The 15416-nt window shown below is 38.9% G+C and overlaps 1 protein-coding gene and 1 long non-coding RNA gene across 3 annotated transcripts in view; one reads left to right on the plus strand and one right to left on the minus strand.

Annotated features, from left to right (window-relative positions):
- The window catches only part of LOC127565277 (uncharacterized), a 95394-nt gene extending 94847 nt beyond the window's left edge, over positions 1-547 (minus strand). Inside the window, exon 1 of one of the 2 annotated variants that reach the window (XR_007954646.1) lies at positions 54-547. This is a non-coding gene — a long non-coding RNA (uncharacterized LOC127565277). The remainder of the gene's footprint in view (positions 1-53) is intronic. The other variant, XR_007954645.1, reaches the window with a different exon arrangement.
- A 13812-nt stretch (positions 548-14359) lies between these two features.
- On the plus strand, positions 14360-15344 carry LOC117564978 (transmembrane emp24 domain-containing protein 1). The gene has a single exon (XM_034243924.2). The coding sequence runs from the start codon at positions 14432-14434 to the stop codon at positions 15119-15121; it is 690 nt and encodes a 229-aa protein (XP_034099815.1). The 5' UTR covers positions 14360-14431; the 3' UTR covers positions 15122-15344.
- The last annotated feature ends 72 nt before the right edge of the window (positions 15345-15416 follow it).

Below are 15416 nucleotides of genomic sequence, written 5' to 3' on the forward strand. Positions count from 1 at the left end.
TCTTTATTTCAAGATTTATTTATTTTTGTTTGTTTTTTTTTCTGCAGGCTTACATTTTTGTGTAGCAAGTGTTGAGTTTAAGCTTTATTCTTTCGACGTTACGTTACTTTGACCGAAATTCTTTGCACGTTTAATTTTGTTTACGCGAGTTAAGCGTAAAGTTTTGCGATGTCCTACGGCAGCTCGAAAAGGAGTTTGCAGGAATAACTTTAAGTTTAACCGGTTCGCAAGGCGTTCGCGTAACCTGAACCTGTCACTGGGGCTCTGTGTTTCTGTTTGCTTTCTTTCGCTTTTGCCCAAAAATTTACACACACCAATGAACACTCACGCCACGCTTCGCACGCACACGCACGCACGTACACACACACACACACAGAGACACGCGCGCGTATGAAGACGTACAATTAAAGGGGAAAACACAGACACACACAGAGTCAGTCGACGCGCTAAGTATACATATGTGTGTGTGTCTCTCTCTCGATGGGAACGAAACGCGTGCAATGTGCTCCCTGCTTGAACGGATGCTGGAGCTTGACTGAATCGCCGTTTACCTTGCCAGCGCATACATCGGCATCATCGGCCACAGAACCTACTACAATATAATACTACTACGGCTTTTACGGCATCGGCTGCCGAACCAAAAGCTGGCCAAACAGGACACGAAGGATGCAAGCAACGCCGATGCCGTTGATAGCTGCTGCGTGTCTCTTTTGCACATTACAGCATCCCTGAGAGAGCTTTCGGCCAGTGAAAGCTTATTTCCCAAAGAGCATATCCTGAGCTTAAGAGTGTTTGCAAAGCTTACAGTCCACATTCAGCACTCTGCTGAGAGAGCGAGCTTTCGAAGCTTTCTCGCAAGCCCAATTTGCGTGCTGCTTGTCGATTTATTTTTATTCGCTTGCTTAGGCTTTTTTATCAACACACACACACACAAAAAAATCCCCCGTTTGTTGTGACTGTGCACAGCTGTGCAGTTTTAAGCTTCATTTGTATTGCTTTGAATGTGTGTGTGTTTGCAGTTCTCATGCACATTATTTAACAGGTGGTCTCGTGAAAGTATTTTTAGCTTCACTTCGAATTTGCAGAGATGAGGCAAGCAATTTGTGCGCCTGTCAATGGCTGAGGCCAAGGACTAATCACAAAATACCTTGCAGCAGACAATCAGCTAGAAATGGCAATCAATGCACACACAACACAGAGATGCAGAGAGAGGAGGCGAGACTTACATTTATCAGCTAAATGGTCAGCGTTTGGTAGGCAACCAAATTTGTCCACTTGGCTGACTGGCAGGCCACGCTAATTAAACTGATGTGACAGTAACAGCAGTGGCCGAAAGTGATATAAGTCCATGGCAAAATCAACGTGCTGAGCTCCGGCACCATTAACTACCTTGTTTGCCGCTCAGATGGGGATGGAGTAGAGGGGAGTGGCGAGGCGATCACAAATGATTGTATAATGCCAGGGAAACTCTGCTTAAATGCTGCAGCCCCATGTCCTGTGATTGACACGTAGAGGCAATCGAATTGTGATTTGTACGAAACTGGCAACTCAAAGTGAATGTAAAGCTAGTAAAGCTTTCGTACTATCAGCACAAGGGAATCAAACGAATCAAGAGTAGAGCTGGAGTCCAAGCACTCAGTCAAAGTGGCAGGCAGCTTCTTTTCGGACTGTGTGTTGTGTGGCCATTAAGTGGCAGCACATGTTGCCATGCCACATGCCACTCGCAATCCATCCACATCCACATTCGCATTCGCATATGTATATATTCAGGTGTCTACTCAAACCCTGTCATGAAATGTAGCGTATCATTTTGATAAATTTCGTGGATAATTTCAATGCTCATTAGCTGTGACAATGTTTCTCAGAATATGAGCAATGACAAAATGTGAAAATATGTAAAGCTTGCATAAATAATTGTTGATCTAATCGCTGGGAAATGAGTGCGTAAATTTCGTGTTCCCAAAAACGCTTTCTACTACAAACTCCACAAAATTCGACAATGCTCTATTTTGGGGTTTTATTTTTGCATTGTCTTTTCACAAGTTTGAATTTTACCAAAAACCAAAAACAAGGAAAATGTAATACTTTTATTATGGTAATCTGATTTAATGCTGGAATATGATTGCTCAAAGTTTTACGTTCCCAAAAACGCCTTCTACTACAAATGCGACAAGATTCCTCAATCAATTCTCAATTTAGTTTTTTTTTGCATTTACTCTTCACAATTTTCCATTTTTTTCACTTGCAAAAAAAAGTTAAGTTAAAAAAAAAGTATTATGATATGATTAAGCAAAGCTTTGTGTGTTCAAAAACATTCTCCACCAATTTCACCAATTAATTCGCAAAACAGTTTTTGTTGCATTCCAAATAAAAAAATTAAAATAGTGCTCATATGTGTATTAACTGCACGTAAATGGAGACATAAGAGAATTCAGTGGAACACTCTGCAGATTATTAAAGCATGATATATGAAGCTGAAGAACTCATAATGGCCATCTTCCTTCCCCACCTGTGAGCTGCGTGCAATGAGGAATAAAATGCGAACAGTAAAACAAAAACAAAAAAAAAGAGAGCGAGAAAGGAGACAAGGGAACACACACATCTCCAGTTGTCCTGGCAACTGACGCACAGCTCTGTCATATATCATAGATTTTTCTTTCTTTTTTGTCGTAGTGAGTTTATATGTATGTGTATGTGTATTGTCATGCTGTCACGCTTTATCTGAGTGCGTGTGTGTGTGTGTATGTGTGGGCTGGCCACAGTCTTGATTTATTTTTTCTGTTTTGTTTTGTTTTACTTATTATCTTCAATTTGGTCGCCGTTGTACTCGTAAACTTAAATTGTTATTTCACCTTGAAAGCGCTACAAAAAAGATTTACGGTCAGCCTGGCACCTCTCATCCCCATTATCCACCATCTCTCTCGCTCTCTTAGTCTCTCGCTATCTCATTCTCACTGGCATTCTGTGGTTTTATTTTCTCTGTCATTTTTACGCTCATTACTTGGCATTTGGTGCCGCTTTAGATTCAGCTTCAGCCTGTCCTTACTTTCAATTTACAATAGCAGCAACAACAACAGCAACAGCAGGTTTAGCACTGCGTTTTATTGTTGTTGAAGCTTATTTTGATTTCTATTTTTGTGTCTCTGTTTGCAGTCGCCTTGTCGCATATTTATTACACTTTGTATTATGATGTCTAGAAATGCTGCAGACAATTTATGATACACATAAGTACCACCCATCAGAAGTACTACAAATGGTCGTCCCATTAAGACAATATTTACCTGTAAGTGCTTTCCTTGTCATTGATAATGTCCTTATAAGAATCGAATGAAAATTATTGGAAATTTTATGAATTTTATTGAAAGGCAATCTGAACTCCGTAAGAATGTAATTTTTATTCATGTTTTGTTTATTTTTATTATGGAAATGCTTATATTACAAGTACGTAGTGTCACCTGTGGTGCACTTGAATTTGTTTTCTGACTGTAGTTGGATTTTGAGCTCGTATTGTTTTATGAAGATACAAGTCTTCCTTTTCAATACGGGTTGAAGCCTCATACAGTTCCCCGCTGACAATCTAACACTTTTCCGTAGAAAACATTCTGTGCAAATATTTTCTACAGAAAAAACTGCTTCAGCAGTTGGAATATTGTTTTGGTAACTCCGAATAGAAAATGGACAGCGAGTATCTCACAGACGAGCCCACTCTGTGGCTTTCTTCCTTGTATTTATTCATGTAGATAAAAACTTCTATTATTCACCCATTGCATCGCCTGTGGTGCAGTTGATTTGATTTTTAACTGTCGTTGGATTTCAATATGCCAATGACAAATTCTTTGATTGAGCTCTTATTGTTGTTCTCCTTTTCAATACGGGTTGAATTCTCATACGCTTACCCGCTGACAATTCAACACTCTATTGTGAAAAACATTCTGGGCAAATACTTCCTATTGTTCAAAACGGTTGATTTGGTTGACAATCTCTTATATTTTGTATTCTATGGTAACATTTTAAACAAAAATAGATTGCGCTATATTTTTCATGTTTTTGGGTATATTATTTTTCTACATTTTAAGAATAAACCGAACTGTTTTGCCTTTAATGAAAATGACCCTTTAGGGTATCTCACGGACCAGCATACTCTGCCGAAGCTTTATTACCTGTTTTCATTCATGTATGCGACTAGTCCTGTTATTTGTTCATAGAATCGCCTGTGGTTCAGTAGCATTTGTTTTTTAACTGCACTTTTGGATTGAGCTCTTATTGTACTATGAAAATCAAAGTCTTCCTTTGTCTGCAGCCTTACAGATAGCCCGCTGATAATTCAACACTCTACCCTCTATTAAACAGTACATTTCACAGTATGTACATTTTTATTATTATTATTTTTTTTAGTTTTGTTAAGGTGCGACTTTGATTAATTGAAGGATTTTTTAGAGTACAGACTTAAATATATTTTATAACCTCGCTAGTAACTATTTGTTTTATTTGTAATACTTTTATTCGCACAATTTATTGTGAGCTTTTGTGCAATACATGTTCTTGCATTGTTCTCCAATTGCATCGCCATTCATAATTTAGCACAGCTTTTCTCAGTCATTGCATTTATGCTGCTGCCGAGGCCATAAATAACACACATCATTATTATCGCATTACGCGGGCAACCCGAAAGCAAAGTAAACTATAAAAAATTGACTATCGCAACAGAAAAATTTAATTGCATACTTTTGTGGGCTGCATTGTCAACACGGTTGCCGGACGCTTGCTCTCTCTCTCGTTCTCTCTGTGTGTGTTGTTGCTAGCCGCTCTGGTTGCACCATATTAATTAAATACAAAATGTTTACACTAATAATTTCAACATAAATTCCCCCCGAGTATCGCGCCCTTTGCGTGGCTACCAGCGAACGACGAACGGCGTACGGAAGCGCCATAAATTTCTGACGTCGGTTGCATTGCAAGATGCAAGATGCGAAGCAACGCGCACGCAACGGCCACAAATTGTGAGTTATCTTTGTGCGCGACGACGCGAGTTTTCGATGCCAGCTTGTGTCCTGCCCTTCCATCTCCTCGCTCGTCGCATCGTTTTGCTGCCTTTTGTCGCTGCCATCGTTGCATGCAAACACATTAAATTAAATTATTGTCACTGGGCTACATCCTCGTTTCCTTGTTGCCGTTGTAGCTGTCGTTGTCGTCGTTGCCACACTGCCATCTTAGTTCGACTTCGACATTGTCCTTTTAGCGTGGGAGGCAAAACGATGTAGCGAGCTGTCTGTGACTCGGTGTCCCGGGTGTTTGGCTTAAATGTGCGCTAAATAGCTCCCCAGCTGCCGAAGTGACATAAAAAGCCCGAGCTGCCTGCTAAGTATGCTGCACAATTTGGCTTTGGCAACACGTTTCATTAGGCGCACCAAAGACGCAACGCTGCGTATACGTACTTTGTCAACAGCTTGCTTGGATTTGCAAGCGAACGCTGAGATTGTCAGCATGGGTGACTTTAAGCCGGGGCATTATTTGCAATAGTTACACTATGGGAAATGCAGTGAGAAGTTTGTTTAAACTTAATAGCTATCGTGTTGAGTTATAATTGGAAATATTTTCAAAATATTCAAAGCAAAAATATTTAACAATAATTAAGTGAGTTGATAGGTTACTTTTAGGATACATTTAATATCGAGTTGAGTTATTTATGAAAATATTAATAGAGCTTCATAATTATTAAAGTTTTAAATGAATTGTTAAATTACTTTCTAGCTTTATGGATGCTTCACTAAAACTAATACCATAGAATGACATAATTACGTTATTACGATTTATAAAAATCATAACTATTAAAAAAACTAGGATAATGCAAGCCTTGTGAATCTTGTCTACAAATTTTAGTTAGATCAAACTATATTTAAAATAATGTAAAATAATCAAAAGGAGTTGTTTATGTTATATGTTACATATAATAAGTCAGTAATGTTTTTTTTGCCTTAATACCCACTTAAATGTTAAAGGTTATGCAATGTTAGACTCTTTTAAATTCTGCATAAATCTTTTCGAAGCTCTCTATGCAAAAATAACTAGATGTTGGAGCTGTATCAAATTACTACATATAAGCATAAAATTCAAACTCTCAATCAACTTTCTTTTCACATTATTAAGATTTCTTAAAATCAACGAAGACTAAAGTTATGCATGCGATACAAACTTTGCTACAACTTTTAATTAAAGCCAATTATATTAAATTGAACACAAATTTTAGTAGTTTCAACTTTCGCAGACATTTTTAATAAGTGCGACAAAGCATTTCTCTGTCATTATCGCTCCCTTCGCTTCACTTCAGCTCTGTCGCTTTTTTTCAACGCAATTTTCTTCGTTTATTTTTCGCACACACACAATGGCCGCGAATTTTTTATTGCTATTGTAATTTGCTTAGCGCGCTCAGTCGTCCGCTTCGCTGAACTGGCTTTGCTTGTGGTCAGCAAGTTGTTGTTGTTGCAGCTAATTTTTTTTTTTTTGCCTTCCGTAGTTTGTTGTTGTGGCTGCACAATTTGTAAGTAGCGTTTGCCTTTGACGCCAGCATTAGCAGCCACTCCACTTGGCCACGCCTCTGACCATTTTCGGGCTTTCGACGTGTATAGTATGTATATTGTATATAAGCTGGAACATTAACGCAGCGTCGACGCATGAAGCGGAAGCGGAAGTGAAGGCGTCGCTGCCTCGGCTTTTGTTTTCCACTCTTTTGCACGGTAGTATTTTAATGAGCCTAACAAACCTCACTACTCCTCCCTTTTCCCTCCACATCATTGACGAAAGCGTCGTTGGCTTTGGCCATGGCGCTTCACGAAGTGGGCCAATTTGTTGGCCTGGCCACATGCAAATTGCATGAACCAGTGCAGTTCGCATATTAATGTTAAAATATGGCCAACAGCAGGTAATGTGACTTTGATGCATTTTGCATGCACAAGAAATACTACAAAAAAAAAAAATTGTGAATTTGCATACGACAATTTATGCGAATATTAAATTGGCTAACAACGAAATGCACTTTGCTTAAAGATAATAAATACGTCACTTGTCTAGCTTCAAACAATCTTTCCTGCACTTTGGCATACACAACATGACTCTTAAGAATTTTTCCAACAATTTGTCATTTCTTAATTTATAAGCAAATGCTTATGTGGCGTGAAAGCCTCATTCGAAGAACCTTGTCAGCAGCATAAAATTCCCATTGATAGTTTGAAATGGCGTAGATGGCAAATCTCATTAAAGCACAATGAAAACTAAACAAAACTTTGGCAATTTGTGAAACAAAAAAAGTGCTGGCAAAACGATAAACGTGGAGACCTTTACATGAAAAGTTTCGCAAAGAAAATGTGCAACGCATTTTCCATTAGAGCAAATGAAAAATTTTCACTTTTACATAGAGCAGTGAACCGGCAAACTGAAGAAAGTACCGGCAAATGTGGGTTAATTTGCAAAAAACCTGCAGGTCTATACGAGTATGGGCGAGCATGTGAGTGTGTGTGCGTGTGTGAGTGTGAAATACCAATAGCTATGCACACACAATCACACACACACACTCACACACTGGCATAATTGTAAAGTGTGCAAAAGTTTCATTGTTATGAGTTCCCTTTTGCGCTAAAGTCAAAGTTCCAAACGACAATGTGATTGTGGGAAAAGAGAGGGGAAGACAGAGAGAAACAGAACGATAGCAAAAAGCTTTTTGTAGTTTAAAGCGTTACGCTCTGCATCATCTGGCTTTAACCATTGTAATGGTCATGGCCAATACAGAAATGCTCATACAATGCAACGAAATATGCTTTTGACCCAGAACCAAGCTGGACTGGACATTCGGACGCCATTCAACTGCCTTAGCTAACTATAGTATTACAATTATAAACCACCTATTGATATGAATAGGGGATAAGAAAATGATTATAATGTTAATTTATTAACACAACAATTTTAAGTTTAATTACAATTCTAGAAATATTTGCCATGTGTAAATTTAATAGAATAGTTCACATAGCATTACTATAAGAAAATCATATGAATTCTTTACTCAAAGAAAATTAACAGTATAATTCATAATTCACCATCTCAAATAATTTTCAAATATAACTATTATATTTTGTCAAAGTAGTATAGATAATTCAATAAACAAAATTTTGCCAAGCTTTAACTTTAAAGCCAATAATATATTCATCACATTTGAATACAAAGACGTTTTATCGAATAAATTCAATTGAATTTCAAACGACAGTTATAGTATTTATGCTCAATAAATTCAACTAATTTGTCATCATTATATGTATAAGCTCCTTGACAAAATTTCATATTTCCATTGAGCCAATTTCATTGTATTTGAGTTACAATTTATCGACTGCTGTCGGCAATTTCTGGGCATTTCTAATTACTAATATATATTAAGCATATTAAATTTTTGTACAAAAAATTAATTCAAGTTGGCAGCCAGAGAAGCCACAACCGCCCTCTAAAAGAGGGTGAACAGAGTACAAAAGGGAGGAACTGACTTGAGAGCCAGCTGGCCAGCCGACATGCAATTAATTGTGTCATTGTAGCCATTAACCAGACAGTTGAGCAGTAACCCAATTTGTTCGCTTGATTGTTGCCCCACTCTCTGCACTACAAGGAGGTGGAGTAGGAGGAGGAGGAGTTGGAGGAGAAAGGGAGTGCCTGACCAGCCTTAATGGCTTCGCAATGGCGACCGAAGACGAGGCGAGCAAGCAAAAGCAGCTGTTGGCTGTCTTGTGAAACCTGTCCGCCACAGTTCACACTGTCCAGCGTCCTGGCATTGTGTGCCATTTTGCAATTAAGATGCTACCGAAAATAAAAGAAAATGTTGCTCAAGAGAAGGGCGGAGGGCGGAGGGCGCTGCCTAACGGAAACGCATGAGTGTTAAAGTTTGTGCGAATTACCCCAACAGTAGTCGTATGTCTCTATATGCCAGTTGTCATACATAATTAAACAGGGTTTCGGTTTTGGGTACGAAACACACACACACAACTTGCATTCGTAATGATGATAATGTCTTTTCTCTTAGGTCAACAAAATAACTTGAGCAATATTTGTCGTGCCAGGTGCAGAAAAGGTAACCAACATACGACAGACATTAAATTCTAGGCAGTGAGTGAGCTTAAGACATTTGCCAAGAAGTTTTCGGTTAACCAAATATCAAAATTATTTTGATTGGTATCCTGTGGCCTTTCATTTGCCAGGCCTTGACTGTCCTCACTCAAAGTAGTTGCTTATTTGAAATAGGGCTAACCAACAACGACACCAACAACAACAACAAGTAGCTCTTTAGCATATCAGTTTTCAACACACATGAACTCCCTCTAAACTCACTTTGACCGTATGAACTATGACACAAGCAGAAATAATCCCTTGCCGCATGCAATATTTGACACATCGCTAAGCTGATTACACATTTCAGCTGGATTGTGGCAACCTTTCAAGTTAGTAACAGCTTAATTATGAGTAGCGTTTGGCACAAAGCTGCTACGCCGATTGCATCAGCACGGAAATTGTCTTACTACTGAGCGTCCATTACGTATACGTAATATTTGAAATTAGAGAGAAGACTATAAGGTGGAGAAATAAATGATTAAACCAAATGAATAGTAATGTATGTGTAATCTGCGTTTAGTTTCAATAAATAGAAAATTACGTATACGTTATATTCAAAATTAGAGAGCAAGAGAAATAAATGTATGATGATTTAATGTGTGTGAATTTCGCATTTAATTTGAATTGAAGAATAGAATTTGTCACCACGAAAATGTCTTACGAGTAGAGGTTTAGTACGTAAACGTAATATTTGAAATTAGAGCGTGGAATTTGAGGTACAGAAATAAATGAATGATTAAACTAGACAAATAGTAATGTGTGCGTAATCTGCCTAGAATTTCAATCGAACTAAATAGGTAGAAATAAATATGTGTTAGTACGGTGTGTGTATTACGTATACGTATTCAGTTTTCATTGCATTGAATTGTAAAAAAAAGAATTTTTCAACACGAAAAATGCCCTTTTCTAATATTCGAAATTAGAAATTGAGTGTATAGAAATGTGTTTATAATCTACTGTCAACTTTAATTGAGCTTAATAAGTAGAAGTTAAAATTTGTCAGCATTTACAAAATCTGTTCTTATTTCCTACAATAATTCCCCTTTTTTTCTAAATCGACAGCTTTGTAAGTGACTCGGCAAGTCACTTTTCTCCTTACTTTTCTGTCTTTGCAAAATTAATATCATAAGCCAGTCACGACTCAAAGCACTCTACCATAAAGAGCAAGCCATATTTGAATGAAAATGAAAAGCCGCAAGCTGCATATAGAAAGCCACAGACTTGGCATCTTTTTGCCAGCAATCTGAACGTGTTTCATTCACTGCATTCAGCATGCAGATATTCATGGCAAATAAGAACCTTTGCGAGCTCCTTTGTACTTCAGTTATGAAGTTTAATTTACAAACAAGCTATTGAAATTTAATAAATATTTGTAAATATTTTAAGATCCGCTTTCAGACTTTTATATTGATTGATAATGGTTTCGCTTGCTGTGGCTATGAAAAGAATTCGTTTATTGTTATTATAATAAATGCTTGAGCCGAGAAGCTGTATTTTCGCTCAAACCGCGAATGCTGTTTAAGGCAGATTTACTTGTACTTTAAAAGCAGCTTGGCCGTTGCTGCGTTTCTTGCTCATTACGCTGGAGCGCTGAGTAAATGCGACGACAGCTGGCGCCATATTAATGCATCAAACGGGCTTCGAGCAGCAGGATACAGGCAGGACACACAAGCTGACCACCCGCCGCGGATGTCGCATTATCGGTCTCTGGGTCGACCTCAGCAACTGGCAACAGGGAACTGGAAAATGGGAAACTGTGCAAGCAACATACTGACTGACTTTTCTTTCTCTCTCTCCCTCTCTCTCTCTGTCTTGTATGTTGTTGGTTCATCTTCTTCCCTATAATATTGCAGCAATAATTTGATCGTTAAAATGGACACTGCCTTTTAATGGTTTGCGTGCACCTGCCTCCTTTTTACCGCTCTTCTCTCTTATCCTCTTGTGTTGTGTCCATGACTTTGGCCAGTTTGCACGCATTTCATTTGCTGCCTGACTGCAATTAAATGTATTTTTACGATTGTGCAGCATTTGCAGTGCGTCCGCCTGGTAATGAAATTAACAACGAGCAGCATCGTTGCGACTACCAAGGACTACAAGCCTTGTTGTAGTCTGCCTTGTCGTTGTCCTTGCGATAAACGATGCTGTGATAAACGATCGCCCATTGCCAGCTTTAAAATGCCACTTACGAGTAACTGCCGTGAAATGCTTGTTGGGCGTTAAATGCCCAAGAAAATATCTTTTTTTTTTTTGTTTTGGTTTTTTTCATCGTTTTTTGCCATTGCCTTCGAGTGGCGGGGCGTGACAACCTCTCGATGGCAGCCATAATTGCCGGCAGCGTCAAGCGCCATTTTGTTATTATCACTCTGGTAAACACTCTCACACACACTCGCATACCCGTATATACACAAGGGGGCCCAACTGTCCACAGGTGGCGCTTTAATTTGCAACTTTCACGCGCCTTGTCATTTTCGCTGTCTCCAGCTCGCAGCTAAGTGAGCCACTATGTCAGCATGCCACGAACATGCACAGGAACCTGCAGCATTTGCCGCTGCCGCTGCTGCAACACGGCAAAGCAGAGCCCAGATCGCCAACTGACACAGACACGCCAACAAAAGCTGGCAACGTCCACGGCATCACAATTCCCACTCTCTCTCTCATGCTTTCGTTGTGTTTCTCTCTTCCTCCGGGGAGTAATTAACACTGCGTCGTTTCTGCCGCTGAGTAAACAATGTGAACCTGATGCAGTTGTTAATTATCACCGCCAGCTGCATTACTCCGTGGGCGTGGTCAAAAAGGCTAGTTTAGTGGCAAGGACTAAGGAAACCTTGAGTTATGAAAAGGAAATTTCACAAACGCTCGACATGGTAATACTTGGCTCCATTTTTTAACTACTTTTGTGTTTTTATTGGGGGTCACCTTGAAGACATTTAAATGCCGTCTTTAAATATAATTGTGTTGGTAATGCGATAAAAGAAATTTTAACTATTTTTTTTAGTTAGTGCTTAATTAGTGCTGAAACAAATTAATAGTTTGTAAATTTGTTAAGCTCAACCAAATATGCCAGGGGGTAATATTTGTAGTATTTTTTCGTATATTTTTGTATATCTATATAAGTCCAAATATTTTGAAATAGACATTGGTATATTTTAAAATTTTTCTGTATATGAATTTGGTATTTTTTTGTTTTAGTATTTTACTTTTGCTTTATCTACTTTAACATAGATAATATTAGACATTGCTAACTATTTTGTCCTTTTTCTCCTTCTTTTCGTCAGCTTTAATCTCAACCTTCACGAAAATATGATTGCTCTTCAAACTTCGCTCAAACCTGTCGCAATCACTTTCTCTGTCTCTGCTTCGCTCCACCGTTCCCCAAACTCGATTACAGGCTACACACTCTCTGCCTCTCTATATAATATATATTATATATACATTTCCGGGTGATAATCTCTCAATAAAATCATTTGCAGCTCAGCAATCAATTTTCATAATTTCATAAGAATAAATTGGCTGGCTTGCTGACAGACCTCAGCCCCGTTCTATCCTCCCCCGGAGACGGGAAACGTCGCTCCGCTGCTGTTGCTGCTCTTGCACCTGTCGTGCCGCAGGCAAACAATCAACTAAAGTAACACACACACACGCACACACACACAGATGCATAGGTGGTGTCTACACCTAGAACATTGCGTGGCATGTGGCAAACTTGGCGCCCTCCTGTTGCAGGAGGAGCAGCAGCAGCTTGCTTGCCCCTTTGCGTGCCCCACATCAACTTGCCACCTGCAAAACTGCCAACCGAGTTTCCACCTAGACCCCAACAAACACTTTTTTTCCCATTTCCTCCCCTCACAGTCCCTCTGTTCCTCTTCCTGTTGTTGTTATTTGCAGCTTTCATGCATCGACTGCGTATTTCAGCCGAAGGCAAGTTTGTGCCCTTTTTTTCTAGCGGGCGAAGGGGCAACGCTCTTTTTTTTATCATTATTTTTTTGTTTTCTTTTTTTAAGTAAATAACCCAACTGAAGTGCAGCGCTGCGGTTGCAATTTTTATGCGCAGCCAACAAACGAACAAAAAAAAATCAAAACTATAAAAAAGGAGCAGGAAAAACCATTGCACACGTGCTCATAAAAATGTATGTGAGTGCATACGTCTGTGTATATATGTGTGTGTGTGTGTGTGTGAGTCAGTGGGTGTGAGGTGCAGGTGTAGAGGTGTGTGTTTGCATGTACGCGTCTATTTGTAAAGTTTCTTTGGGCAACTCCTTTTTGTACCCGCTGCGCACAGTTGAGCTTAGCTTATAGCAAAATTATTGAAATTAACAACAGGTTAACAGAAGTTTAACAAAAATTCTTTCTTCTTAATTTTCTTTTAAAATTTTTATATTCAAATGTCTTTGGTGACTTTGAATAAGTATTCATTCATTAAAATCTATAGTATTTCTGATTCCAGAATATTTTGTCGCGATTAGCTAAAAATTTTTAATAAATTTTGAAGAAATACTTTTATAGCTTGATACTTAATTTGGGTCTTAGTTGTTTTGGCTCAGAATTTGGTATATTTTGGACGCTATGGTATATTTTAAATGTGATACTATTTCAATATACCAATATAGGTATATTTTAGTACATTTTGGAACTTTGAAGCACAGTTAAGACAAAAGAAATAGAAAAATTGTAGAAATTGATGGCAAAATTTTCTTACCGTAAATAAAATTTATAAAATTTTCTTTTCGTAATCTCTATAGTAATTTGCTCCAGCTTCAACCACTGTGCTTACTCCGTTGTGTGCATTTTTTGTGACTAAACTGCAGGCAGCGTCGCCAACAGTTTTAAAAAATGAAAGCTTACACCCGTTTGCCTGGTTGTCTGGTTGGCTTTGCGTGCCACGCCCACTCACACGAGACATGAGGCTGCCACAGACGCGGTGGCAGCAGCAACAGCAACAGCGGCAGCGGTGGCAGTCGCGGCAGCATAAATTTCCATTACCGTTGACAAATATTTACACATCGACCTCAATTCATATTCCTTTTGATGCAGTTGCTTTTAGTTGGAAGCAGCGTTGCAAGCAGACAGTGTTGCAAGCAGGGTTGCTGCAACATTATGGTATTTAATGTATGGCTCGCAAACTGACAGCAGCCACTGTGCGGCTATCAAGTGTGCCGCTCGATTGCTGCCGTACATATGTAGATAGGTAGATAGATAAATGGATATGTATGTAGTAGGCACTGCTTGGGGGTTCTGTGTGTGAATTGACAATCACTGAAACGATTTCCCTTTACAATTTTGAACAAACAAAATGCTCCAAATCGTTGGAATGCTGCTATTGCTATTGATGCTGATGGCAGCGGGTGGCCAGGCAGAAATATCGCGTCATCGTTTAACCATATTTGCGGAGGCGGGTCGCATGGAATGCTATCATCAGGCTGTGGCTGCCACAGAGCATATCATGCTTGAGTATCAGGTGATCTATGGCGGACAAGGCGAAGCGCACATCAATTGCAATTTAATGGATCCATTGCGTCGTCTCCTCATCACGGATCACAAACAAGGCCAGGGCAAATATCAACTGGTGGCCAATGAGACGGGCATTTACAAGTTGTGCTTTGACAATACCATCAGTTCGTTTAACCAAAAGATAGTCGTGTTCAACCTGGAGATATTGGCCGCCAATCATGAAGAACTGGAGCGTCAAAAGACCATCAAAGAGATGAACACTGACTATCAATTCGATCGCACATATTCGCACATTGATGACTATGTGACTAAGATTACGGTGAACTTGATGCGTTCGCGTCAGAGTCAGGATTACATTCGCACGTTGGAGGCCAAGGATCGCAAGGTGGCCGAATCGAATTTCACATTGGTCAATAATTGGTCTGCTGCTCAGTTTATAGCCATGATTATTGTTGGTATGCTGCAGGTGTTCATGCTGCGCAGCATCTTCAATACTGACGGCAGATTCTACAAGTTTTGGAAAAAGATTTAAATGCATATTAATGGGATAATAAAGAATGTAAATTAGTACATTGAATGTTTCTCATTGAGAATTTAATAAACAAAAATCAAGACTGATAATAGATTCTAGACATTTTGGAATAAAATTTAATTCATAAACATGTGAAAAAGCTGCAATCGAGAGTCTCTCACAGTCAAATGAGATACTCGCTACGAATTTATAATAAAAGCAAAATTGTGCGGTAGTATTCCTTAAATAGGCCAAATTAATATACCGAAAAACACTAAAATATACCAACGGCTATATTTAGCGTACATATATATAC

The sequence above is a fragment of the Drosophila albomicans genome, chromosome 2L (genome assembly GCF_009650485.2).
Source record: "Drosophila albomicans strain 15112-1751.03 chromosome 2L, ASM965048v2, whole genome shotgun sequence".
Taxonomy (NCBI): domain Eukaryota; kingdom Metazoa; phylum Arthropoda; class Insecta; order Diptera; family Drosophilidae; genus Drosophila; species Drosophila albomicans.

Coding starts and splice junctions, on each gene's coding strand:
- LOC117564978 (XM_034243924.2), top strand. CDS start 14,432: ATGCTCCAAATCGTTGGAATGCTGCTATTGCTATTGATGCTGATGGCA.